Raw genomic sequence first — 27,927 nt, 5'->3', positions numbered from 1 at the left:
TTTTCTATGTCACGGTAAGTAAGCCCTCTTTTACTTAAATAAGAGAGATGTTATGTTGGGGATTTACTCTCTCCTAGATAACCGATAACCTAGCGTGAAAATGGGTAATTGTTTCACGATTTGAGCTTATCCAAAATGAAGCATGCTTTATTTTGGATAAAGCCCTGTTCTGGGCGGTTTCACCCATTGGAGAGAGAGTGGGCCCACCTCTTTCCTCAACGAGTGAGACTCTTCGTAAAACATGGCCAAGAAGGTCAGGTATGACCAACATCTTCCACTTTGCCATGTGTAACTAATCATAATGCATGATTTTACCTTCCACTATTAGAGTATTTCCTTGTATCAACATTCCTGGAATGAGTTGTATTTTTTAGTTTCTCTTTCGGATTTTTGTATGGTAAAAGTGAGCTCTTGGCTGCAATGCCTCCTTTCTTAGGTATTCTTTCTGTTTACCTTTTTTTTCTTTCTTTGTGTTTTTTTGTAGCCACTCGATATGTTTTGTCGATGTCAAAATTTTTAGAAAATTTATTGTTATGGTTGCAGTATGTATATTTTGTTGCTTTGTGATCCATTTTGTTCTACATGATTCATGGTAGGTGGTGGAGAAATGATCGCAGATGTATTTCTAGATCATTCCACTTATGCTGATCCTCCTTCAAGGTAAATATCCAATTTTAGTAAGTTTGCTCTATAAAATTTTCGAAAGCTATCATGAGTCTGCAGTTTAGTATGTGCAAGAAGAATCTTGTATAGTTGGAATAGCTGGTGCTGATTCTTGGTAAAGCAACCTCTTTTTACTAGATCATTTAACTCCCATGGTTTTATCGAAGTTCATTTCATTTTTTTTTTCATTTTTTGCCTAGGCAATATTTTTTTGTTAGCAGGTACAAATGATTTTGTTTTTCCTTTTGTTACTTGGGATTTGTTTCCTGTAGTAACTACAATGTTACCCTCTGCAAGACTGTGCCCAACACAATACCGTTCATGTGGTATCTGTTAAAAAAGAAAGTAGCGTTCATGGTGCTGTTAGGAAAGTTTTAAATTATTAATGGTTACTATCAAAAGTGTTTTGAAAAGTTTAGTCCCATATCTAAGAGAGAAAAGCTTTTCAAGAGGTTTAAATAGAGAGTTTGTAATCTATTCTTTACTTTGGTAAGCCTTGAGTATTTAGGTGGATTGCGGACGTTGCTGCGCATCGTGCAGCAATGGACGCGCCGTTCGCGCACACGCGCGCGTGCGTGCGCAAGGGCGCTTGAGGCGCAATGTGGCGTTTTGCACTTTGCACTTTGCACTTTGCACTTTGCACTTTGCACTTTGCACGCTCGCAGCGGTGCGAGGTGCATATGAGGCGCAAATATCCATTTTGATTTTTCGGTTTTGAGACATCTGGCCGTTTGAAAGGTTTTATTAGCATTTATATTGAGTTTAAGGCGCTTTGTGACTGTTGGACGGTTTTGGAGGCCTTTGATTGACAGTAAAAGGTGGGTGACCGTTCAGGTACCTTTCATCCTATTTTCAAACTGTCAGATTTATGGCCTTTAATCTCATTTATCGCAAAACGTTTTGGCCTCTCTAAAAGGTTATAAATATCTTCTATCTTCGTCTTTTGGATATCAGAATTTCTGACTCTCCAGTTTTCACCTTTCTTTCTTCTCGGTTTGGCTTGCAGAGTTCATGTGTGGGAGAGGTCATCTGTTCTTGCGAAGCAGTGACTCTCTTGAGGTTCAAGCCTAGTTGTATCCTGGGAACTCAGTCGTAACAAAACCCTTTTTCGCATCTTCGGAATTTCCGGAGTGGGGCGATTGAAGTTCTAAAGATAGCGATCTTAAGAACGTGCCTCTAGGCTTGAATTCTCTTTTCTGAAATCCTGTTTTCACTAGGTTGGTATAACAATTTTAGAACTTCATTCATGGCCTCTGGTTCGACATCCAACTCCATCAATCTGCTTAGCCGTGACCTTGAAAAACTTGATCGATTTGATGGGTCAAACTTCAAGCGGTGGCAATCAAAGGTATCTTTCTTGTTGTCTGAACTGCATATCGACTATGTCCTCAAAAAGTCTTGTCCCACTGTCGTTGCTGGAGAAGTTGAGACAGAAGAACAGAAGAAAGAGCGAGAGAAGTGGCATACTGACAACTACAGATGCAAAGGGCATATCCTGAACACTTTAGCCGATTCACTCTTTGACCTGTATTCACCATTGGAGTCGGCTGGAGAGTTGTGGAATGCTCTCGAGATCAAGTACAATGCAGAAGATGCTGGTAACAAAAGGTTTATAGTAGATCAGTATGTTAATTTTTCTATTGTTGATGATAAGCCTATACTTGCTCAAATTCATGAGATGCAAATACTGGCCTATAAGATCAAAGGAGAAGGTATGTATCTTGATGATGACTTTCAAGTTGCTGTCATTATTGGGAAGCTGCCGGATTCCTGGAAAGAATATAGGAATCACCTAAAACATAAAAATGAGAAAATCACTTTAGATGGCCTTCTTAAGGACATCAGAATTGAGGAAGAGACTCGTCTTCGTGACAAAAAGAATTCGAGTCCTAAAGAAGGTTATCCTAAAGTGAATTTTGTTAGTAACAAGGGTGGCAAAATCATGAAAACCCAGAAAATCAAAAAGAATTTTGTGAAAGGGAAAAAGCCAACTGATAAAAAGAAAATTAGTTGCTATGTTTGTGGCAAGTTTGGCCATTTTGCTAGAGAATGCAGAGAACGGAAGAGGACTGGTCCTAAGCCAAATGAGTCAGAGGAGAGGCTTGTTGCTGTAATCTCTGAAACCTTTATGGTGGCTGCAAATAAGGACTGGTACCTGGATACTGGAAGCACTGTTCATGTGGCAAACGACAGGAACTTGTTCAAGTCGTATGAAGTAGTGGGGGAGGGATGCAATCTCTTTATGGGAAACTCTTCCTCAACTAAAGTGCTGGGAAAAGGGAGTGTGGAAATTAAGTTCACCTCCGGGAAAGTCCTAACACTTGAGAATGTCCACTATGCTCCAGAAGTTCAGAAAAATTTAATCTCTGCAGATCTCCTGTCACGAAATGGTTTTAAGATTGTTATTGAGTCTGGGATTGTAACTGTGACCAAAGGGAAAATCTTTGTAGGAAAAGGGTTTGCCACTGGTGGTATGTTCAAGATGAGCATAAATGAAGCTACTACTTCTGTTTATATGGTTGACTCTTATTTTCTTTGGCATTCAAGATTAGGACATATAAATTCTCGTTGCATTCATAATATGAATAACTTTGGTCTTCTTCCGTGTCATGTGAAAATAGAACATAAACATAAGTGTGAGACATGCATTCAAACTAAGCTAACTAGACTCCCGTTTCCTAGTGTAGAAAAGAATTATAAATTGCTTGAATTAGTGCATTCTGATGTGTGTACGATGAATAATGTTTTGAGTCGTGGTGGCAATAGGTACTTTATTACCTTTATAGATGATTACTCAAAATTTTGTTATGTTTATTTGTTGAAACATAAATCTGAAGCATTTTCCAAATTTCTTCTTTATCTAGCTGAAGTACAAAATAGGTTTAAAACAAAGATTGTACATTTAAGAACAGATAGAGGAGGTGAATACTTAGGTGGAGAATTTGATAGATTCTGTGAAGATAATGGTATTATCCATCAAACGTCAGCTCCTAGAACTCCTGAACAGAATGGAGTAGCAGAAAGGAAAAACAGAACACTTGTAGAAATGATGAATGCTATGCTTCTTAATACGGGTTTGCATTCCAACTTATGGGGAGAAGCTATACTTTCTGCCTGTTATATTCTTAATCGAGTTCCTTATTCCAAATCTAATAAATCACCTTATGAATTGTGTTTTGGTAAGAAACCTAATCTTAGTTATTTTCGTGTTTGGGGTTGTTTAGCATATGTTAAAATTCCAGAAAATAAAAGGAAGAAGGTTGGACCTAAAGCATTTAAATGTGCATTTGTTGGGTATGCTGAATATAGTAAAGCATATAGATTTTTGGACATTATTAATGATGTTATTGTAGAATCTAGAGATGCTTCTTTCATAGAACATAAAAATGCATTTGATTCTCTTCTTGATGGCAGCCGGATTATAGTAGATGAACTTCCTGTAAATGACATGATTGAATATTCTAATGAATGTGTTGATGAACCAGAAACTGAAGTTAGACTCAGTAAACGTATTAGAAAACCAACTAATTTTGGTTCTGACTTTTATACATTTCTAATTGAGAATGATCCTGTGTCTTTTCAAGAGGCTATGTCTTCTCAAGATGCTGCCTTTTGGAGAGAAGCTATTAATGATGAAATAGAATCAATTATGTCTAATAATGTTTGGAAATTAGTGGATTTACCTGTTGGTTGCAAAACTATTGGCTGCAAATGGATTTTCAAAAAGAAATTAAAAGCTGATGGTACAATCGATAAATTTAAAGCACGTTTGGTTGCAAAAGGCTTTAAACAAAAAGAAGGTATTGATTATTTTGATACTTTTGCTCTTGTAACCAGAATATCTACTATTAGAGTTCTGATTGCCATGGCTGCCATATATAAGCTTCAAATCCATCAAATGGACGTGAAAACGGCCTTTTTGAATGGAGAATTAGATGAAGAGATATATATGGAGCAACCTGAAGGTTTTGTAGTGCTAGGGCAAGAGCGCAAAGTTTGCAAACTTGAGAAATCCTTATATGGATTAAAGCAAGCCCCTAAGCAATGGCATGAAAAATTTGATAGTTCTCTGGTGCATAATGGTTTTAAAATTCATGATGCGGACAAATGTGTCTACAGTAAAGTAGATAGTGGCTCAATTATTATTATTTGTTTATATGTTGATGATATGCTTATTTTGGGTAACAATAGTGAATGCATAAATCAAACAAAAAGATTTTTATCTTCCTTGTTTTGTATGAAAGACTTGGGTGTTGCAGATGTTATTTTAGGAATCAAAATAATAAGAAATAAAAATGGCATCATATTATGTTAATCACACTATATTGAGAAAATTCTTACAAAGTATGGATATCTTAATAGTTCACCAGCATGCACCCCATATGATCCAAATATGAAATTGACTCCTAATGATGGTGCTAGTGTTCAACAATTAAAATATGCCAGTGTTGTAGGTAGCCTTATGTATGCAATGAACTGCACAAGGCCTGACATTGCCTATGCAATGAGTAAAGTGTGTAGATACACTAATAATCCTGGTCATCAACACTGGAATGCAGTGAACAGGATTCTTAGATATCTAAAGCATACTTTAGACTATGGAATTCACTATACCGAGTTTCCTGCTGTTATTGAAGGGTATAGTGATGCAAGTTGGAATACTGACTTTGAAGATTCCAAGTCTACGAGTGGTTGGGTTTTTACCCTTGGAGGAGGAGCAGTTGCATGGGGGTCTAAGAAACAGACCTGTATAACTCATTCTACAATGGAATCTGAGTTTATTGCTTTGGCATCTGCTTGTAGAGAAGCTGAATGGCTTAAGAATATGCTAGTGGATATTCCACTAGGTGAGAAGCCTATACCTGCTATTTCAATGTTTTGTGATAGCCAATCAGCTATATGTAAAGCAGGTAATATGAAATACAATGGGAAGTCTAGACATATTAGTCTAAGACACAGTTTTATAAGACAAATGATTGATGACAATATTATTTCATTGAAATATGTGAAGTCATGTCAAAATTTGGCAGACCCATTTACGAAAGGCCTTTCGAGAGATGTCATCAATAAAACATCGAGGGGAATGGGAATTAAGCCAATTAAGTCATCACCTAAGGATACCCAACCTAGAGCGTTGGAGATCCCACATGCATAGGTTCAATGGGAAACGAATTGGTGAATGACAGATATTGAGCATATTTATGTAAGCCCATTACTGATGTGTGCTCATGAGCTGTAACTAATATGAGGGTTGAGCTAATAGCTCTTAATGAGTTTGTAGGCCTTAAGGCTAAGGTGTGTGTTACAGTACACCTAGACAAACTCACCTATATGAGTGTTGAAATGTGAGCCGTTTCTTATGAGAATTGGCAATTCTCTAGAGCACTCATGAATCCAGGAAAGCACAAGGCTCTAAATGTGCCAACATGAAATCCACACAATCGAACTTTTGGAAACCGATGTATGATTGAAAACTCCGTTAACAATATAAGGAGCTAAGTTCAAGGTAAGTCCACTTAGCACCTTGGTTAATTTAGGTTTTCTTTCAAATAGTGGGGGTTCAAGTCATGCAGACACTCTCACTAATGCATAGGTTTCTATGCAAGCCAAATATATTTTAAAACTAGTGGGGGATTGTTAGGAAAGTTTTAAATTATTAATGGTTACTATCAAAAGTGTTTTGAAAAGTTTAGTCCCATATCTAAGAGAGAAAAGCTTTTCAAGAGGTTTAAATAGAGAGTTTGTAATCTATTCTTTACTTTGGTAAGCCTTGAGTATTTAGGTGGATTGCGGACGTTGCTGCGCATCGTGCAGCAACGGACGCGCCGTTCGCGCACACGCGCGCGCGTGCGCAAGGGCGCTTGAGGCGCAATGTGGCGTTTTGATGGCGCACTTTGCACTTTGCACTTTGCACTTTGCACTTTGTACTTTGCACTTTGCACTTTGCACTTTGCACTTTGCACTTTGCACTTTGCACTTTGCACTTTGCACTTTGCACTTTGCACTTTGCACGCTCGCAGCGGTGCGAGGTGCATATGAGGCGCAAATATCCATTTTGATTTTTCGGTTTTGAGACATCTGGCCGTTTGAAAGGTTTTATTAGCATTTATATTGAGTTTAAGGCGCTTTGTGACTGTTAGACGGTTTTGGAGGCCTTTGATTGACAGTAAAAGGTGGGTGACCGTTCAGGTACCTTTCATCCTATTTTCAAACTGTCAGATTTATGGCCTTTAATCTCATTTATCGCAAAACGTTTTGGCCTCTCTAAAAGGTTATAAATATCTTCTATCTTCGTCTTTTGGATATCAGAATTTCTGACTCTCCAGTTTTCACCTTTCTTTCTTCTCGGTTTGGCTTGCAGAGTTCATGTGTGGGAGAGGTCATCTGTTCTTGCGAAGCAGTGACTCTCTTGAGGTTCAAGCCTAGTTGTATCCTGGGAACTCAGTCGTAACAAAACCCTTTTTCGCATCTTCGGAATTTCCGGAGTGGGGCGATTGAAGTTCTAAAGATAGCGATCTTAAGAACGTGCCTCTAGGCTTGAATTCTCTTTTCTGAAATCCTGTTTTCACTAGGTTGGTATAACATGGCTCATTTGCAAACAATCCTTCTGCTAGTTATTTGAGGCATTTTCATCATTACTGGAAAAACAATTCATATAATTCAGGCATTTATTAGACCCGACAGAGTCAACTTGTGATATGCTTACGGAGTTCCCTGCGAGTCTGTTCTGTTTCACAATTACATAAGTTGGTGGAGTTTTTTTTTATTCACTTTCTAATCTCGTATCTCAATGCTTGTGGGTAGATTTGAAGCTGGAACCCCTGCAATTGGTGAAGCCATTGGACTGGGGGCAGCAATTGATTGTCTGTCAAGCATTGGCATGCAGATGATTCATAGTTACGAGGTGGTCACCGTCTCCTCTATACTTTCATTGCTTTGTTCCATGATATTCTGCTAATGTTAGGGATCCCCATGAAATCTTTTCGTTTCTTGTATCCGTTTCAGCTAGAGCTGGCCAATTATCTCTACCATGCCCTCGAGTTGGTGCCAAACATTCACATCTATGGCCCTGCTCCTTCAGAGACTGTTGAGCGTGCCGCTCTCTGTTCTTTCAACAACACCAACATACATCCAACTGATATTGAGACCTTTCTCGATCAGCAGGTGTGTGTATATATATGTGTGTGTGACCATTTATTGGATCAAGCTGGGATTGCACCTTTCAGATAATGAGCTTTATATTGACTTGATGCCCTACATGCTCATAAGCATGCATCATGTAAATATGCATGGTCATACTTGCACAGGGCATCTCTGCAAGTGACGGCATCTCTTGTTCTAACAATGATGTTTGGATTTCCCCAGCATGGAGTTGCCATCCGGTCTGGCCACCATTGTGCCCAGCCACTCCACAGATTTTTGAACGTGAACGCAAGCGCACGAGCGAGCCTTTATTTTTACAACACCAAAGATGATGTTGATAGATTTATCCAGGCCCTTAAATAGACAGTGAGCTTCTTCATCTCTTTTCAGTAACAATCTGGCACCCTCCTTTTAGCCAACCGTAATTCTTGTTTTTGCACCCTTCTTTTTGCATGCAATGGGGAGAGGGTGATGCATCTTTTAAGCTTCACATTCTGCGATTTTCAGTTCTTGTGTATATAACTGTTTCATTAGCAGTAGTAGCAGCATGCATGTATTTTTATTGTATGGAGCGAAGACCCTCCCAAGAAGTCTATAGAATGGAGGCCCATCAGGCTTTGGGGAATTAGCTTGATAGATTGATTGGTGGGGCTCTAGGCCTAGTCCAATCAGGCTTATGCCTTTAAGATGGGCTGAAGCTTATATGGGATCATGCACCTAGGTAGTATGTACCTGGTCAGGCCAGATGGAGCTTATTGAAAGAAACTTGCAAACAAGTCCAAGCATCCTATATGGCACAATGGTCCAGGTCCGGGTACAAACTCGATCCATGCCAGTGTTACCGGAAGTTTCATAGATGGGTGGGAATTACAAAACTTTTCGCTTTCGAAATTTGATGAAAATCTTGATTTTCCCATGCTTGTCACATGTTTTTCTCTTGCTTTCTTACATGCTTCCTATGTGTTTCTGTCGTGCTTTTCATGTGTTTCATTTCATGCTTCTTATTCACTCTAACTTGACAATCATCATTTTTAGATTTTGGAAAGAATTCAATTTTTACGCTACAAAATCATAAAATATAAGAATCGTCATTTTTTGTTTTAGTTTTTATTTCCTTCTCGTTCGATTGGTATTTTGCTTCTCATCACTTTCTTTTTTATTCTTGCTTTTCTTTTAAATTGATTATCTCTTCTCGCCTATAAATTTTAAAATACCTAGCTTCTGTTTTTGTTTCCCATCTCCTCTTTCTAGCCTGGTAACCTTGGTCCATGTTGAGTTGGGTAAAACCTGATCTTGCATTTTTCATTCAATATTGAAGACCCTGATCAGTGTTTGTGGTACTCTTCATGGTCAAGTTTCATTTGTGATGTAGATAGTTCAGATTCAGGTTGGATATCTTATCGAATCTGAACCCATTTAGTCAGATTCGGTTGCCAAAGTTGATTCCGATTAAATAATTGGATCTGGACTTGTTATAGAGTTTTGCATCCAAATTTGAGACTGAATTTGAAATAAATCCGAATCCGACTAAAATCAGAATATGGATTCATGTAATGTTGGATTTTGAGTTGGTTTGATCCAGTTCGGTTTTTAGCTATCCTCCGTCTGTTTCCGAATTTGAAACCGGAATATCCAATTGTGCTTGATCTGATTACGTCGATCTTCATAATGCCCAGATCTGAACCAGAGTCTGACCTGTTTGCCAACGAACTTTATGACAAAATGCGGAGGGTTTGCATGCACCACCTATCCAGATAAACGAGATAATGTTTAGGCTCCATTTGTATATGTAAGCTGGTGGTTCCTAAATATGTGCCGACCCATGTTAGCTCTTTGGTCCTTTCTCTTGGGGAGTTTAGTTTTGTCCTTTGGGCATGTTTGGAAGCAAGAAAAATTCTCACTTGGAAAGAAAATTTTGCTTAATTATGAGAAGTTTTGATATGATATTTTTTAAATAAAACATTTTCATTCGTTTGTGTAGCTCAAGAAAAATGAAATGCAAAATGTGAGAAAAATGAATGAGAGAGAGATCCGGAAATGGTGGTGGGTGAAAGGTATATGAAGATGGAGGAACTCTTTCTGTAGCATGAGATGTGCCGTAAGTGAATGGTTGTTCTAATAATAATAAAAATAAAATTTGATAGGAAAAATTGCTCCACCTATGGGGGTGGAGGAATTTTCTTTATACAAAATCACACTTTTTACAAAAAAAAACTTTTTTTTTTCAAAAAAAATTCTCTTATTTGGAATGGTTGAAAAAGTTGATTATTTTTTCTCTCACACCCATGTTTTTTCTACCATTTTTTCACTATTTGCAAAGTCCCCAATAGTATTTGCATAGCATGTTGTATTGATTTAACCGTTGCTTTGTTCAGAGAGTGCCACTGCCAGCATTTTTTTTTTTGTAACTATTCTCTGATCTCATCAATACACAGGTAGGGGTCTGCCTAACCCCAGCATTATTATGGAAAAAATCCGTGTTATGTTGTGTGGGACCCAGTCGAAAACGACCTACTTCTTTGGAAAAGATTCGAAGTAATCTCATTGTAGCACGTGGGGGAACAGATACCGTCGATGGCCAATAATTATGCTCTGCGTGGCGTCTGTTCCGACCAGGCATGCGAACATGAACATTTGAGGATAAGGCTGTGGGGCCAAAGCCTTTCTTGTCCGACATGGAGTTAATTATAGGGGTGTCAACGGGTCGGGTTTGGTTCAGACCAGGTGGAATCAGACTTGGACCAGATTTTCGGGTATGGTATCGGGTCTGGACCTGGAAATAATTGAGTCTATTATAAGAAAAACTATAATTGGACCCCATAAGAACTACATGAACCAAACCCAATAAAACCATTTTTTTTTATCATTTTTACATTGAAAAATTGGGAGTCTTAATCAGAAATTTGGGTCGGGTCAGGTCATGGTAAACCTTCTAGTTAATTAAGCAAATGTCCAATGTTAGATTTCCACTTCATTAAGGGCTTGTTTGGGGAAAGGTTGTGGGAAGAAATTAGGGGTGTCAATGGGGTCTGACTGTCATTAAAATGTGTAGGTCCAAACCTGGATCCGATGGGAATGAAATAAACCAGACACGATTTTTCATCAGAAAAATTATACCCAGATCCGATGGGAATTTCATAAACCCGACCTGGTAAAAATGATATTTTGTAAGTTTTTTTCATGTTGAAAACTTACGGATCTTAATCAGAACTCGGGTCAGACCCGAGTTTGGTATAAATTTTCATAAGCTGAATCAGACCTCATGGGTCGGACCTTGATAATTAATCAGAGCTCTTCTTTGTAACCAAACTCTGATCCTGCAGGATTCGATACAGGTAGAGATTGGGTCATACCCGATCAAGGAACAGCCGAACAGAAGTGGGACTCAATGATATCGACATCATCTTGGACCTTGAATTGTTTTGAAAACGATTTAGGTTAATCGTTTCCGATTTGGAGGTGACTCCAATTGAATCACTCAACTTTTAACCAAAAAAAATTAGACGTGTTACATGTTAATTAGGGCAAATGCACTCTTCTGTCAAGTGAAATCTAGCTAGGGGTGGGCATCAGCCCAGCCCAAGCTCACTTAGAGTTCGGCCCATCGGGTTTTAATTGCGCCCCAGCTCGAGATGGCCCAGACCATTTATTAATGGGTTGGGTTTTGTCCCGGTTCTTAAAGGGCTCACGTTTTAAGAGCAGCCCATGACCCGGCCCAATGGATCAATGTTCAGCGGGGTCGATCCAACCCAGCCCAAACCCATTTGTAGGTTAATTTTTAATCAACTTTATAAATTAATTCCTATAATATCAAAAGAAATGAATTAAATGAAAGATTAATGTGTCTATGTAATTATCTTTTTATTTCTCATATAATCTATGCAATCAACTACTAAAAAATTAATTAGGTAGTTCAGGCCCGTCAGGTCAGCCTAGTAGCCCGTGGACCGACTCAAGCTTGATCCATGTATATAACATGCTAGGTTTTAGATCGATAACTTGCGAGTCAGTTCCTAAAACCTTGACCCAAACCCGATCAACAGGGTTGGCTTGGCCCACTGGGCCACCCGGACCATTGCCCACCACTAAATCTTGTCAATCCATAGTTAGCAAAATAAAAAATGAGGATGATTTTGAAAAATATGATCTTTTTAAGGCATGCTTAAATTTTAGGGGTTTTACATTTTGATCTTTATTTCTATAATTTATTGAGTGAATGCATGTTAAATACAAATTTTGTTCAAGTATTCTTAGATTTTAGAAATTTTGTATTTTAATCCTTGTTTTTATAATTTATTGAGTGAATATATGCTAAATGTATTTTTTTTTAAATATGCTTTAGATTTTAGGAGTTATGTATTTTAACCCCTATTATTTTATTTTATCGAGTAAATGATGCTAAATCTTTTTTTTTTTTAGTATACTTTAGATTTTAGGAGTTTTATATTTTAATCCTTATTTTTGCAATTTATTGAGTGAATGATGTTAAATACAATATTTTTTTGTATGTTTTATATTTTAGGGGTTTTATATTTTAATCACTAACTTTACAATTTATTAAGTGTGATGCTAAATCTTATTTTTTTCGGTTATGCTTTAGATTTAAAGATTTTGTATTTTGATCCTTATTTTTATAATTTATTGATTAAATAATGTCAAATCTGAATTTTTTTATATGCTTTAGATTTTAGGGATTTTATATTTTAATCCCTATTTTTGTAATTTATTGAGTGAACGATGCTAAATCTATTTTTTCGTATGCTTTAGAGTTTAGAGATTTTGTATTTTAATTTTAATTTTTGTAATTATTGTGTAAATCATGCTAAATCCATTTTCTTTTTAGGTATACTTTAGATTTTAGAGTTTTTTATATTTATTTATTTTTTTTAATTTATTGAGTGAACTATCCTACCCATATTGTATATCTGTCAAAGTTATCCACAATGAAACACGAGACACATGGACGGTGATGTTCTAACATAGTTTATGCAAATGCTAAAAAAAAGTGTTGTCACTGTCCAATATGGTCAGGATAGAACTGGACAGAACACGGTGTCCTTGTCCAGCATTGTTCGTGAAATCAAACAGTCAGAAAGGGGCAGCAAAAGAAAGTGACATACAAACCAATGTAGGTATCAGCCCCGAATCGTTTGCCCACTGATTCAGCTGTATCGGCCTATACCGATACTCAAGTGAATCATTCTATATTGGCTCAAAAATAATAAAAAATTATGACATGTCAATCATAATTTGATGGGTGTTAAAACATTAAAATAATTTTAAAATTTATGTTTTAGTATTTTTTACATTTATTAAAAAATAGCCGATTCAGGCTTGCAGTAGTATTGATTTTCTGCCGATACCCAACGATACTGATAACATTGGTACAAACTGGTCCCAAGTCCTTTTCTCCTATTTTTTATTTTTTCACCAAGAGGAGGTAATTATCAATTCCTTCTCTGATAAAAAAATTCTAACTCTAATATGTTATTTTCCGATTTTTTTTTGTTCCACTACAAGAAAAATGTTAATTAGCGACGGAAATTTGCGACGGATTTGTTCCGTCGCAAATTAGCGACGGATTAGCTAGAGAAAACTTTCTTCATGAATCCGTCGCTAAGTAGCGACGGATTAGCGATGAAAGTTTTCTCTAGCTAATCCATCGCTAATTAGCGACGGATTAACGACAACAATTGTTTCGTCGCTAATTCTCAATACCAGAAAAACATTTTAGCGAGGGATTTAGCGAGGGAATTTTTCCGTTGCTAATCCGTCGCTATTTAGCGACGGAAAAATTCCCTCGCTAAATCCCTCGCTAATTTTCGATTTAAACCGAGCGCGAAATTTTCCCTCTCTCCCTTTCGAAATTTAAATCGATCGCGCTCGATTTAAACCGACTTCTTCGGAGGACGTCGACGTCGGAGAGTGCGTTGGAGAGCATGTACATGAGAGTGGAGGACGGCGACGCCGGAGGACGGTCGGCGATAGCTGGAGGACGTCGGCGCCGGTTCACGGAGGACGAAGACGCCGGTTCACGGAGGACGGCGACGCTGGTTAATCACGGAGGATGACGGCAACGCCGGTTCACGGAAGATGACGGCGCCGGTTCATGGAGGACGGCGACGCCGGAGAGCACCGATTCAAGGAGGACGACGATGCCGGAGAGCACCGATTCAAGGAGGACGGCGACGCCGAAGGACGGTCGGCGATCGCTGGAGGATGTCGGCGCCAGTTCACGGAGGAGGACAACACCGGTTCACAGAGGGCGGCGACGCTGGTTCACGGAGGATGACGGCGACGCCGGTTCACGGAAGATGATGGCGCCGGTTCATGGAGGACGGCGACGCCGGAGAGCATCGGTCCACGGAGGACGACGGTGACGCCGGTTCACGGAGGACGACGATGCCTGTCGGGTGCGGTATAAGTCCGGCTTATTGCTGCCGGAATACCGCCCGACAGGGATCATTTTTTTTTATTTTTTTTTAAGATTTAGCGACGGATTAGCGACGGATAATGTCCGTCGCTAATCTATCGCAAATTAGCGACGGAATTAACGACAAATAAGTTTTTTCGCTAATTAGCGAGCAAAAATTCGCGATGGCCTCTATCCATCGCTAATCCGTCGCTAATCCGTCGCTAAACTGTTTAGCGACGGCTTAGCGACGGATTAACGATGGATATAAGCCGTCGCTAATCCATGATTTTCTTATAGTGTTCTTTCAATTTTCTTTAGCTAGTATCTCAAACAATACAGAACTTCAAAGGATCTGTAACTTGAAACCTTCAAGCAATTTGTAGGTGTCCTGAAAAAAAAAAATCCCTCCAAATCATTTTCCTCATTCCCTAAAATCATTCACATAAGGATGCAGAAAATGCCAACTAGACAAGTAAATTTTTGATAAAACTCCAAAATGAAAACTTGCTTGAACCAATCCTTCTCTTCTCCTCATTCGGGAAATTAAGGCAAGAAAGTTTCAGGGTAGCAAATACTATCTAGAATTTCCCTTAGACAGTGAACTCAAGGTTGATGACAGAAACAGAAGAGAAATTTTTGTTTACAGATTAAATGAGTCCGTGTGCTTTTTGTTTTCTATCAATTTCTAGTTCCGATCTTCCTACCCAATATGATAATGTGGTCCTGATATGCAGATAAAACTTCACTATGGTTCAGATTTTGTCGGATCAAGCAAATGAAATCCCAAATCTAGATCCATACGATTTGAGGAGCTTATTTTCATTAAAAATGCATATAGAATAAGCCAAGCGTGACCCTCGTGTTACTTGGGCTGGGTTCGGATATTCAACCCAAATCTAGGTCAAGTCGGGTAGGGTCAGATATTCAACAGAAATCATAACCCAAACCTGACCCTCCTATGAGTGGGGCTTGGGTTCGGATTGACCCGAATTACATTCAACGGGTTCTCAAGTTCAGGTGAAGTTTGGTACCTGATACAAACCCAACTCAGTGACTGAGAATTTTGCCCATAAAGATCTTGGGCCAATGAGGAGGATTAGATCATCGGACCCTGCAGGTCCGGTTAAGGGTCAACATCGTCGCAGAAAACCGCTTCTACTACTGACCCGGTTGGACCAACCCGTGACCTTGACCGTGTATCTTTCATGGGTCCATCCGGGTCTTGTGGTCCATACAAGGTTTGCTCGAGATATTTTTCTCACTTCATGTAATACAAAAACTCTTCAACAGGATACGCTTATTTTTTTTTCTTATTTAAAGCTTGGTAAATTACGCTACAAAAAAGAGGAAGAGCTAAAAATAAGAAAGGAAAAAAAAACGTAGGAAAGTAAACAAAAATGGGATGCGGAAGGAGAAGTTACAAAATCTGCCACCGCATTTTTACCACGTGGCAGAGCCGACGGAAGACGACAAAATAAGGCTGCAGAGGGAAGCGCGCGGGAAGCGGGATGAATCATGACGTTGACGAGGGCAGACAATCGCCGATCTGGAGCAAAAGGTCGTCCAGCTCGCCGAAGTCGTCCCGCCAATGCCTCGCCGGCCACGCCACGTCGGAAAAGAAGGGGAACGGAGAAGATGGAGCCGACCAGGAGAAGACGTCCACCCCGACCCCGAACGGTTCGAATCCGGAATCCAAGACTGCGAGCTCCGACTCGGATTCAGAGGGCGGCTTGTCGAACGGAGCGGCGTCCCCGATCGACGACGGGAGGACGGACGTCGGCGAGGAGACGAACGGCGTCGGGGGCGGTTTGGAGAAGTTAGTGACCGCGTCGGGGCCTTTGAGCCTCACGGCCGCGTCGTCATAGACGGTGGCCGCCTCTTCCGCGGTGTCGAACGTCCCGAGCCAGAGCCGCTTCCGGTGGGTCGGGTCTCGGATCTCGGCGGCCCACCGGCCCCACGGCCGCCTCCGTACTCCCCGGAACTTCTCCCTCCGCCCTTCCGACGCCTCTGCGGCCTCCTGGCGGAGTTGCGGCCGCCGCCGCTCTATCATCCTCCGGCGCTTCCTCTCCGGCGTCGGCTCCCGCGGGGCCGCGATCTTGATCTCGATCACGTGCTTCTTGACCCGTAGCCTACAGAAGCGGCCACCTTCCTCGTCGCTGGACGAGTCGGTAGCGTCTACGTCGTTGAAGCAGACCCGGACAACCTTAGGCCCGATCCTCCTGCCGGAAGTTGAAGCCGTAGAGAGATCGCTCCGGTCGTTGGCTTCTAGTCCGATCGCCGCCGGAAAACTCCTCGTCATGCCGTCGAGGATCCCTCTCCAACATAAAAAACGAACGCCGTCAAGAATCACAATCCGGAACTTCGACGACGAATCCGGTACTTCTAGAACTCTCTAGACGCCCCAGTTCTCGCTTCGCGGATCGGACGCTGGACGGTCATGAACGGGAAAAAGAGGAAGCTTTCTCTGCTTCCTCGTTTTTCTTCTATTTCAGTGCAAATCGATTAGGGTTTTAGGTCAAAGGAAGTCAAGGCCAGGGTTTTTAGCTCTCTTCTTCCTTTTTTACGCCTCTTCCTGCTTAGTGCTTTAAAACGGAAGATCGCAACCGAGAAAAGTTCTCGGAAATCGCCAAAAGGCTGACGCTCGCCCCCGTGCGTGCCTCCGCTTTCCTGAGCTAGGGAATACGATTCCCTCAATCCTCCTGCTTTTCCTTTCACCGATCTAAGCCTCCTTTGGATCCTAACAAGGTGAGGGAAGGAAAGGCGGGACCTTTATTCTCTCCCATCGAAAATCTTCGGAAAAAAGAGAGAAAAATAGAAAAGGAAGAAACCTTCAGGAAATTTTTTCCAAGGAAGGGAATCCAATGACCGGAAAACAACCGATCGGAGAATCCGCCCGCGGTTAAACAATGAAATCTCTTTCTTTCTTCTTCTACTTTTCTAGAGAGAAGATTTCTTCTTTCTCTCTTTTTTTTTTCTGGAGAGAAGGAGTAAAAACGAAGCCTGGAGGGTGCAAAAAGGGTCAGCTAGTGTATTTATATCCAATCTCTCGGGTCTCGGTTGAGTCAGTACGGCTTCTCAAAAAGGAAAAAATCTTTCACCCTGATTTAGTCTGCAAATCCTCGCCCATTTTACTGCAATACAACAAGGTTATGACAGTAGGGCTGGAAAACAAGATCAGCGGATCAACTCAGTTTGTATAGACTCCTTAATTAATATTTTACATATGTTTTATATCATAGAGTGAAAATAATTGAATTGTTTGGCTTTTGAATCCTATTGTTTATAAGTTGGTAACAAATATTTATTTATTTTATAAACAAGTTAATTCGATCTTGGCTTATAGGTTTAGTGTCCATATACTATTATTTTCAACTATGAAAAAATATATAATTTTTGTAAATGAGAACTCATGCTCCGCTAGCTTAGCTCAAGCTTGTGCATAAACTCGACTCGGATTGGCTCAGCATATGAAACAATCTGAGTTTGTAACACCTTGTTAGGTTGGTTTGGCTCCTTTACCAGCCCTATAAGCCGGGCAACCATTATACTGGTGTACAATTTTTCATTCTGACAAAAAATGTTTCCACTCATTGCTTTAATTAAGAACCTCAAATTTCTCATATACTGTTGTGCATTTAATACTTGTGGAATTTGTTCTGTTGGTTAACATTTGGGGGGGGGGGGAGTGGTTAGAAAGTGAAGTAATTTACTAAGCAGATCAGGTCATGCTGACATCGTGGCCATCAGATTTGCATTTTAAAAAACTCAAAACTCAACAAAACCATGTGGCATTCATCCAAAATACAAACAGACGGCCATGATGTCGGCATGAGCAAAAACACTCATGTTCAGCATCACCTGATCTGCTTCCAATAATTTAGGGTGTCTTAACAGATTGTCAGTAGGAGAGCAATCCCTTTCAAACAACCATTAAACTTGTTTTTTCCTTTTTTTCTCTCAAAGTGCATAAGCAACTCTTAGATATTGTTGGGATAGATATAATTGGTCTTCATTTTAGCAATTAATAGATTAGGGGCTCTCTGTCCAAAGTAAATGTGGCTCCTTTTAGAGGCTCTTGAAAAGTGGCAGATCTGCTTCACAACCATTTAACATGAGTTTCTCCATATATATATATATATATATATATATATATATATATATATATATATATATATATATATATATATATATATATATATATATATATATATATATAAAAGAGAGATTGGTTCCTCCTAACGGTAGAAGGGTATGGACAATCTCAATTTTCATTTTTTTGATACTTTGTTGGAAATCTGACCTTGTAGATGTGACTTACATTAAATTGGCTTTTGAATAATCTAAATAAAAAATATGAGCACGAATTTATAAGGATTCAAAAAATCAATGGCTCAAATTTATTATAAATATTAAAGCTCATAAAATTATATTTTCTCATAAAAAAAAGTATGATCCAAGAGTTGATTCCTAGCAAAGTGATCATGCTAAAGACATATGTGGGGTTAGATTTATTGGACATGGCATGAAACATAAAAGACTCACATTGTTCACACCATATGAACAATTAGGAGGAGCCAATTTCCACAGTCTCTCTTTATATATATATATATATATATATATATATATATATATATATATATATATATATATATTGATGAAAATATCCTTGACACCACTGATAACGAGTAGGACCAAATAATTTGATCGAGAAGTTGCAGAACTGTACCACATAGTTCCAACAACGACGAATGCTGCAAAAAATACAGCAGTGATACTACTAGAAAGCACAATTTCAATATTCTTATATATATATATATATATATAGAGAGAGAGAGAGAGATAGATAGATAGATAGATGGTAATGATAGGTGCTCCCAGAGTACACATTCCCACCTAATAAAAACTTTAGGTTTTCAAATTTCTTAAAACTTTTTTGGTTAATCAAACCCTATAGATATAATCTATAAGCATTATTTAGTAGAAAACAAGTTTTGGATCATGTGATTATAGCATAGATATATGTTTTTGAAGAACTTTGAAAATCAATGGCTCACGATATATCAAAATTTTATACTTTAAAAAAAACTATTTTTATGTCCAAAAACATGATCCAAAGGATGATTTCTATCAAATAAACTATGTTGAGTGTATCGATAAGATTTAATTGAGAATATACAACCTACAACCATTATTTCTAACATGGGAGTAGGTACTCCCATATATATATATATATATATATATATATATATATATATATATATATATATATATATATATATATATATATATATATATATATATATATATATATATATATATATATATTGAGGGAAACATGTTAAATGAATGTACTAAATGGGTTTTTCAAATTTTTTATTTTATTTTTAAATTATGATCATACATATGTGATCTACATACTTGATTTTATAAGGATCAGCTCTTGAAAAGTTTGATTTTAATGCATGAATGTGTTTTTATAACATTCCAAATGTCACATGTCCAAAATCTTTGTAAATTTTCAAGGCTCTAAATATCATTTTTTTTATCGAAAACACGTGGTCTGGGCATCGTTCCATACTAAATCGATCATGACAAACACATCTAAGGGGTTGGAATCGTGAAAGAAGCATCAAAAATTTTGAAAAACTCATTTAGCATGCTTCATTTTAACATATTTCACACACGGGCACACACACACACACACACACACACACACTATATATATATATATATATATATATATATATATATATATATATATATATATATATATATATATATATAAAGCAACAAAATGGCATGATGCTAAATGAAACATGCAAATGGATTTTCGGTATTTTTTCCAAATTTCTACCATACAGATGTGATCTATATGCTAGTTTTTACAGGAATCACTTCTTATAGAGCATTCGATTCCGATGCATTGATATGTTTTTATAAGGTTTAAGAAATCAACAGCTTACAATATATATATATATATATATATATAAGGGAATGAAAACCTCTCCAATGAAAACGATCCCAAACCTATCAAATAGAAATTTTTTGGTATTTTTTTTAAAAAATTTGACCATAGATGTGTTCAGCATGATTGATTTACTAGAAATCACACTTGGATAATGAACTTTGAATATAAAAGATGGTATTTGGAGCCTTGAAGATTTATGAAAATTGTATGTTGCTTATAAAAACATATCCTTGCATGGGAATCAAATGCTCCAAGAACTGATTCCTATAAAATTAAGCATATAGATCACATCTGTACAGCCAAAAATTTGAAAAAATTACCAAAAATCCAATAAAACGTTCATTTGGTAGGTTTGAGATGGATATATATATATATGTGTGTGTGTGTGTGTGTGTGTGTGTGTGTGTGTGTGTGTGTGTGTGCTACAATCATTTGTACCTACTAACGACTTAGTAAAGGCTTCTTTTTTTTCTTTGGTAATTCTGATCTTGAAAATGTGATCTACATGCTTTTTCAATAAGGATCGGCTTTTGGATGCCAAATTCAACTTGTATACAAGTCTCAGTGATGCAAAAATCAATTATTGTAAATGTACAAAATTTTGTCATCACAAAACATAAAAAGAAACTTTTTTTTAATAAAAAACATGATGCAAGAGCTGATCCTTAGCAAATCGACCAAGTTGAACACATATACAAGGTTAGATTGAGTCAAAATAATTTAAATCGTGAGATCCCAAAGTACAATTTCACACACACACACATTGAGTCATGTTGTTTCAACATAAAAACATGTTCTTTTGAATCGTGAAATCTTGGTATAGTATAAGCTAGATGGGTTTGTCAAAATCTTGATAAAAATATGCTATATCACAATGAGATGACCCAAAACGTTTACTAAATGACCAGTATGGACTATATTTGTAAGGTTTGATCAACAAGAACATCTGAAAAAAATAAATAAAATAATTCATCCATATGGTTATTAAGAAACAAAATCTTCACATATCACATACAGATATTTATTAAGAAGCTAAATCTTCCTAAACCACTCTTATCTCCTAAAAGTGTTAATGATCATATTCCATTGCAATATTCACAGCTTAGGAGTCTTTGTTTCTCTCTTTATATTATCCCGCTATTCCTTGAAAAGGAAAAAGAACTTACTGAATTCCTACCTGTTGAATGTCCAGCAAAATCTGGATATTCAACAGCGTCTAGGATCCTGAATTTTCTTCCACGCCTGCCAACCCTATTGTGCTACCTAGTTCAAAGAAGAACGAAAATAATCCTTTATTTTACATGAGAGAATGAAGAAGAAGAATTCATTCTTATAAGTCAAAATTATTCTGTCATGATGGCTTTGACCTATCTCTAACTTGGATCCCACCCATTTTCCACAATGTGTTGGACTATGAGAGTTGGCCGCAACAAGATCCAGATCCATATCCATGTCAAATTTTTGTTCACACTTGGTCAAAGGTCTATGTTCACTTTCATACCTAGTTTTGATACATTTCTAAATGTAAGACTTGAAAATATGGAAAGATTGACAAAAAGGTTGTATTGGAATGAGATTTGGTGGCACAAGATCCAGATTGATATGGACCTAGACCATCTAGTCCATCGGATATGCTTTGCCCAAACCCACAAGCAATTGTTTCAACCAGTCACAATATCAGCTGTATTGTAAATCTCACATTTTTATCGTGGTATTTTCAAATGCCTATAAAATGCCAAGAAAGGTAATATTTTCAAAATATAGCACTTTGTGATAGTTACATGATATTAGTATTTTTTCAAATTAATTTATTCTAGTTGTTTGCCATATTTTTCATATATTTCCCTGCATTTCTAAAATTTAATATATGCAGATATTTTCCCGAGAGAAGTAAATTTGTTAATTTATCGTGAGATTTTCATTTTCTCTTACGGAGTTGGTTTGAACAACTCCAAAATTTGAAAGCTGCATCATTCTTCATGAAAATTCAACGACTGAAAATGGAGGCTAATTTAAAAAAAAAAAACTGAAAATGGAGGCAGGTTTTCTTCACAGGGAATAGTTCTACAAAACACAGACAAAAAGACCTACCAAACTAATTCTTTCACTAAAGAAACAGAGGCAAAATAGTGATTTACAAAAAACTGCCCAATTTATCATCTATTTACAAAAAAAAACCAACATGTGAATTATTAACTTATTACATTTAACCATGCACTTTATGCGAAATGCATTTCAAATACCCATCTAAGGTATAAAAATGACAGTTCCGTGCCTTTTCTACGGAAGAACTTTTTGTCATCATATTGTTTTTTGCTAAACAAATCAATAATAAGAAAGCCTCAAGGGGGTTTGGCATAGTGGGGTTGGGCCTCGGCTATCAGATGGGATGGGTGGTCAAGGTTTGATTCCGGTGGGCGTCACCCCCTTACGCTAGTTGAGGGCCAGCATAGGCCCCGGGAGCGAGAGGGTCCTAGCCTTGGAGAGTTTTACCCTTTTCGGACGATGACTATAGGTATAGCAGGCTGAGCTAGCGCGACCAGGTCTTTGATCCCAGGCATGGTTTTTTCGAATAACAAATAAAAAAAAATCAACAATGAGGGCATTTGCATGGACTGAATTATTTTAAAAAGCCAGTATTGTTGGACATAATAAGTTTGGGTCCAACCCACAAGGTGACCCGGTTTGACAGCCATTAGTGGGCCACATAATGGGGTTAGTGGGTGGGAGTTACGTGAATGTGGAGCGACCACATTCATGTAATTACCTATTTCTCCCATTATATAAGGGGGTAGGCTGCTACAAAAATGATGTGAGATTCGTAATTGTAAGCCTACCCAAATTCCACATTCAGTTTACGTGGTACAGGGTTCTGCTCATCGTCGACCTAAGGCCTAGGCTCATCGTAGGCATCGACCGACTGAAGAGAATGCTTAATACCCTGCACGCGCTCTATGGCGAATACATGTACACTTTTTGTGTTTATTTTACAGAAATTACCGACATTGAGTTATGGGCCCACTAGTTGTCCTAAAATCAAAAGCTTTTATATATGGGTTATACAATTTAGCTTCTGTCGGACATCCTCATATGCGCATATATGACAAAGAAGGTTTTTTACCTGTCCATAATTCGTAAAGAGTCTTTTGAACAGCCTTCGTAGGAACCTTATTCAAACTATGCACTGTTATCCTAAGAGTTTCACCCCCACAAGGTCAAAGAAAGATTTGAGTGATTCAACATCGTTCGAACCATTTTTTTAAGCGTACAGTTTTTTCTTTCAGTTACATCATTCTGGTAAGTACTACTAGGCATGGTATACTGAAGTACAATACCTTCCTCTTTTAGAAACCACGATAATGGCCCTTTTTTTGTCCCATCTCAGTGAAACAATCATAATATTCGTCACTTTTATCAGACCTGACAACCTTAATAACTGCATCGGTTTGTTTTTTTACTTCTTTCTTGAAGTCCTTAAAAACCTGAAAGACTTCTGATTTTTCAAATAATAAGTAGAAATACATATACTGTGAGTAATCGTCTATAAATGTGACAAAATATTTTTCACCCGTATAACACGATGAAAAAGGGTTGCACACATGCGTATGCATTATTTCTAATTTTTCATTGTTGTGTTTGGCATCTTTCTTATACGTGTTAGACTGCTTAGCCTTTATACAATCAACACATGGCTCTATATTCGTAAAATCAAGGGATCCAAAAATTTCCTCTTTCACAAGTCTTTAGACTCTCTCTTTCGAGATATATCTTAATCTTCGATGCCAAAACGGACAGGATTGATCATCCTTTAGGCCACTTTTATTGACAATCATTGTGTTCTCAATGGAGTGAGATTCTTAAATTTGAAATTTGGTTCTTAATTGATACAAATCATCACACATATATGTAGAACCTATATTCATTGAATTTTTCATAATAATAAGTTTAGAATTTTCAAATTTAAATAAAAAGTCAAATTAATCAAGTTTTGAAATTGAAATCAGGTTCCTACTATAGGATGAAACATACAATGTATCGACCAAATTCAATATGAATCTTGACTTCAATACAATCTTGTAGGTCCCAACGTTTTTGACATGTGAACGCATCCTGTTTTCAGAAAAGATGTTTCTCTCATGATCTGTTGATTCCCTCTTGTTTAGAAATGTCTACAAAGAGTTGACAATGTATACCGTGACACCAAAATGAATCCAGCAACTATGTAATGGAACATGAATTAAATTGCACTTATGAGAAATGAATGACTTATCATCTATGTTTATTTTACAGAAATCGCCAACAAGTATGTTTTTTAAACATAACTATTAATGCAAGCAGTTTAGGATAATTACTTAAATGTTAGGTGGCTTTCATAAATGGCTGATTAGTAAGGTGGCTTTTTGTAAATTACTATAAGACAAAGGACCCCTTCCAACCCTATTTGGCACTCTCTACGTTGTCCAACTCACATGCAAATTCTATACCATTCCAAGTTGGCTGACTGAAGACAAAAGTGATTGCATGGGGGGTCCAACAAAAAAAAAACTTAAAAAAGAAAAGAGAATGATGGCCGGCCATTCACATTGAGGGTTACACTTTCCCATGGGAAAAATATTATCCACTTAAGGCATTGTCTCTTTCAAACTAAACGACCTTTCTCTTCTTTTATGGGATCAGGCTATCCTTGTCTCTGCTTTGGAAAAGGTATGCCTCCAAATTCATGTTGTTCCAACTTGCAACTTATGCATGACTTTTTCTTTTAATTTTTTTTTTGCTTCTTTGTGTTCCCTTTTTTTCCCATGGGAAAAATATTACCCACTTAAGGCATTGTCTCTTTCAAACTAAACGACCTTTCTCTTCTTTTATGGGATCAGGCTATCCTTGTCTCTGCTTTGGAAAAGGTATGCCTCCAATTCATGCTGTTCCAACTTGCAACTTATGCATGACTTTTTCTTTTAATTTTTTTTTTTTTTGCTTCTTTGTGTTCCCTTTTTTTTCCCATGTGTCACATGTGCATAATAAAAAAAAATTTAAGGCAAGCTGGGGTTAAGCAGACCCCACCAGTTATTATTCAACGTACCACTGGGTTTTTGAAAGTGCAACGTCCCACTACAAGGAGACGTGCCCCCATTGGTAAGTACAAAATAATTGTATATTCCAAACAGTGTGCAATGTGAAGAAGCTCTTTATGTTCACTAGTCGCTAGAATCGGTTGCCGACCTACAATATTGGACCAAACTATAAAAAAAAAAAATCCCAGTCATCCGTTTGGATTGGATCAAAACTAGCATTATATATATATATATATATATATATATATATATAGAGAGAGAGAGAGAGAGAGAGAGGCAGCGAATTATTGAAATGAAAATATAAGTTCAAGCTTTATCTACTCAATCTGACCATGACCACATAGTATGCGTTCAAGATAGCTTGTTTGCTAAGGATCAAACCTTGGATAATGTTATTTCAGTTTTAAAATATAAATTTTTGAGTGCTAAAGTATTTTTGAAGCCCTTAAAATATCTGCTTACATGTAACAATCACATGATTCAAAACTTATGTTCTAGTAAACAGTTGTAAATCACATTCATAAGGTCCGATCTATAAAAAAAAATTCAAAAAATATAAAAAAGGTTATTTATGCTCAATAGTTATGTGCTTTCAATAGCACCAAATATTAACCTCTATAAATAGGGATAACATTTGCTAAAAATCATTGGCGCAGGTTGTTTTGATCCAATCGGATCTCACAGATGTGTTTAATATATTCCAAATGACACATATAGGCTGTTCAATTGTATTTTTCAATGAAACAACATGATTTTATGACCTGCCAAAGTATCATACACCCATCATTTTTGAAGTCTTATAAAAAATATGCCAATGTATAATAATGTTTATACAGTATAGTTAAGGGTGGGTAATGAGCTGGGCTGCCGGATGGGCCCAGCGACCCCCTCTGCTATGGAACGGGTTTGGGCCTGGGCCCGTTATGTACCAGGCCAAAACCCTGGCCAGTTATGTACCTCGGCCGAACCTAGGCCAGCCTGATGGCCCTGAGTTATTTATTATTTTTAATAATATAAAAATTAAAAAAAAATAACTATTGCACAACTTTGGTAACTATTACTATTTACCTAATTGTTTATATTACTTTTATAGAAACTAAAAAATTAATTAATTGAGTGCAGGATAAATTGACAGTCTTTTCAAAGCTCAGTAGGCACGTGGTAGGCACAAAAAGCGTTAAGCAGGTACCCATTACTCTCTCTCTCTCTATATATATATATATATATATATATAGTATCATGTGCATTCTTTTCTTTATATATTATATATAATATAAAATATTTTATTTATACAAGTACACCGAGCTGAACATCCTGTCTTTGTGGTCGACTCTTTTAAGCTAAACGAGCTGCTCATGGCTCGGCTGACCAGTTATATGAACCAATTAGGAATGAGCTCGTGACGAGCCAAACCGTGCGAAGTCAGAAGCTGTTCAGTTAGTCACGAGCCCAACTTGACCCAACACTACACCAGAACTTGCTGCCATTGTGTTTGCCTAATTAGGTCCTTTTTCTGTCAGAAATATACAAGGTACACTCAACCTTTCTTATCTTATCCGTTCATACGAAACGGCACCCGGAAAGAAGGACTGATGTTTTTTTTTTTTTTTAAAGGCAAGATGGGGTTAGGCAGACCCCTACCAGTTATACAACTACACCATTGGGTTTTGAATCTGCACCGTCCGAATACAAGGTGACGTGAACTAGCTACTCCTACCAGACAAGCGGGACGGATGTTGCTTAATATACACCGCCTCGTACTTGTAGCCCTCAATTCAATGTTCAACCTGGTCATTAGTTAAAAAAGCTAAGGGGTTAGCGTAGTTGGTGACAGCCTGCGGCTGTCAGACTGGCAGTCGGGGTTCGAATCCTGTGGATGCAAGCCAAAGCTAGCATAGGCCCCAGGGTTGAGGGTACTAGCCCTGGCGTTTCCTGCAGCTGGACGGCGATTATGCCTCCGTGCCCGTGGGTGGCTTCCATGGGCTAAATATGGGGAAAAACCTAGTCATTAAGTTGGTTTCCTTTTTTCAGGTGGTTGCCCAAAACAAAACTGTGCGCTCCAGGTACGTTTGGATATCACCTGAAACAACCAATTTCATGAAGCCCCTCAAGTTGTGAGAATGCACAAAGACCGCCGTAGACTGCTATCCAAAATAAAACTATGCACTCAAGGTGTGTTTAGGTAAACCAAATTCATGAACTTCGGTGATTCTCTTTTTATTAATAACACTAACCAAAATCAGCATGATGAAGAAACAAGATGAAGATATACCAAATTGTAATAATAAATCCAAGAGTTAGATTTAATTGAGTATCGCCCCTCTGCGCAAGCCAACCCGTAGCATAGGCCCCAGGGGCAGGGGGCATAGCCTCAAAGTTTTATGCTGACAGCATGATGACCATAGGTATGGCAGGCTGAGCCAGAGCGAGTGTGGTTTTCTAGGGTTATAAATTCAAAAAAGCAACCACATTGAGCATTGGATGCCAACTTCACATTCACTTAAGTTTGAATGAGAGAATAAACTTCTTCACAAAACACTTTTTTTCCATCGAGTGAGACAACCATAAAACTGGAAACAGCAGCCCACAAGGGTTCTGCTCATCTGGTAGAGGCAACTTGTGGAGATCAACAAATTGACAGGATGTCACAAGTTCGAAACCATGGG

The 27,927-nt window shown here is 37.9% G+C and overlaps 2 protein-coding genes across 2 annotated transcripts; one reads left to right on the top strand and one right to left on the bottom strand.

Annotated features, from left to right (window-relative positions):
* The first annotated feature begins 241 nt into the window (after nt 1-241).
* Nucleotides 242-8,169, top strand: LOC149846335 (cysteine desulfurase 1, chloroplastic-like). The gene is made up of 6 exons (XM_089991016.1): nt 242-258; nt 375-436; nt 597-660; nt 7,468-7,526; nt 7,628-7,827; nt 8,029-8,169. Exons 1-6 carry the CDS (start codon nt 242-244, stop codon nt 8,167-8,169), a joined length of 543 nt encoding a protein of 180 aa, XP_089847142.1.
* A 7,344-nt stretch (nt 8,170-15,513) lies between these two features.
* On the bottom strand, nt 15,514-17,189 carry LOC149846334 (ethylene-responsive transcription factor ERF069-like). Its single transcript, XM_089997954.1, has one exon. The coding sequence runs from the start codon at nt 16,518-16,520 to the stop codon at nt 15,735-15,737; it is 786 nt and encodes a 261-aa protein (XP_089854080.1). The 5' UTR covers nt 16,521-17,189; the 3' UTR covers nt 15,514-15,734.
* Nucleotides 17,190-27,927: the final 10,738 nt, after the last annotated feature.

Source organism: Nuphar pumila, chromosome 2, assembly GCF_984573655.1.
Source record: "Nuphar pumila chromosome 2, dmNupPumi1.hap1.1, whole genome shotgun sequence".
NCBI classification, from domain to species: domain Eukaryota; kingdom Viridiplantae; phylum Streptophyta; class Magnoliopsida; order Nymphaeales; family Nymphaeaceae; genus Nuphar; species Nuphar pumila.
This window is presented reverse-complemented; position numbering and strand designations above follow the sequence as displayed.

Bases quoted from the DNA above. Each gene is read 5' to 3' on its own strand.
- LOC149846335 (XM_089991016.1), top strand. The intron at 437-596 runs GTATTCTTTCTG...GATTCATGGTAG, and splicing joins TGCAATGCCTCCTTTCTTAG to GTGGTGGAGAAATGATCGCA. The intron at 7,527-7,627 runs GTCTGTCAAGCA...TGCTAATGTTAG, and splicing joins ACTGGGGGCAGCAATTGATT to GGATCCCCATGAAATCTTTT.
- LOC149846334 (XM_089997954.1), bottom strand. From the start codon at position 16,520: ATGACGAGGAGTTTTCCGGCGGCGATCGGACTAGAAGCCAACGACCGG.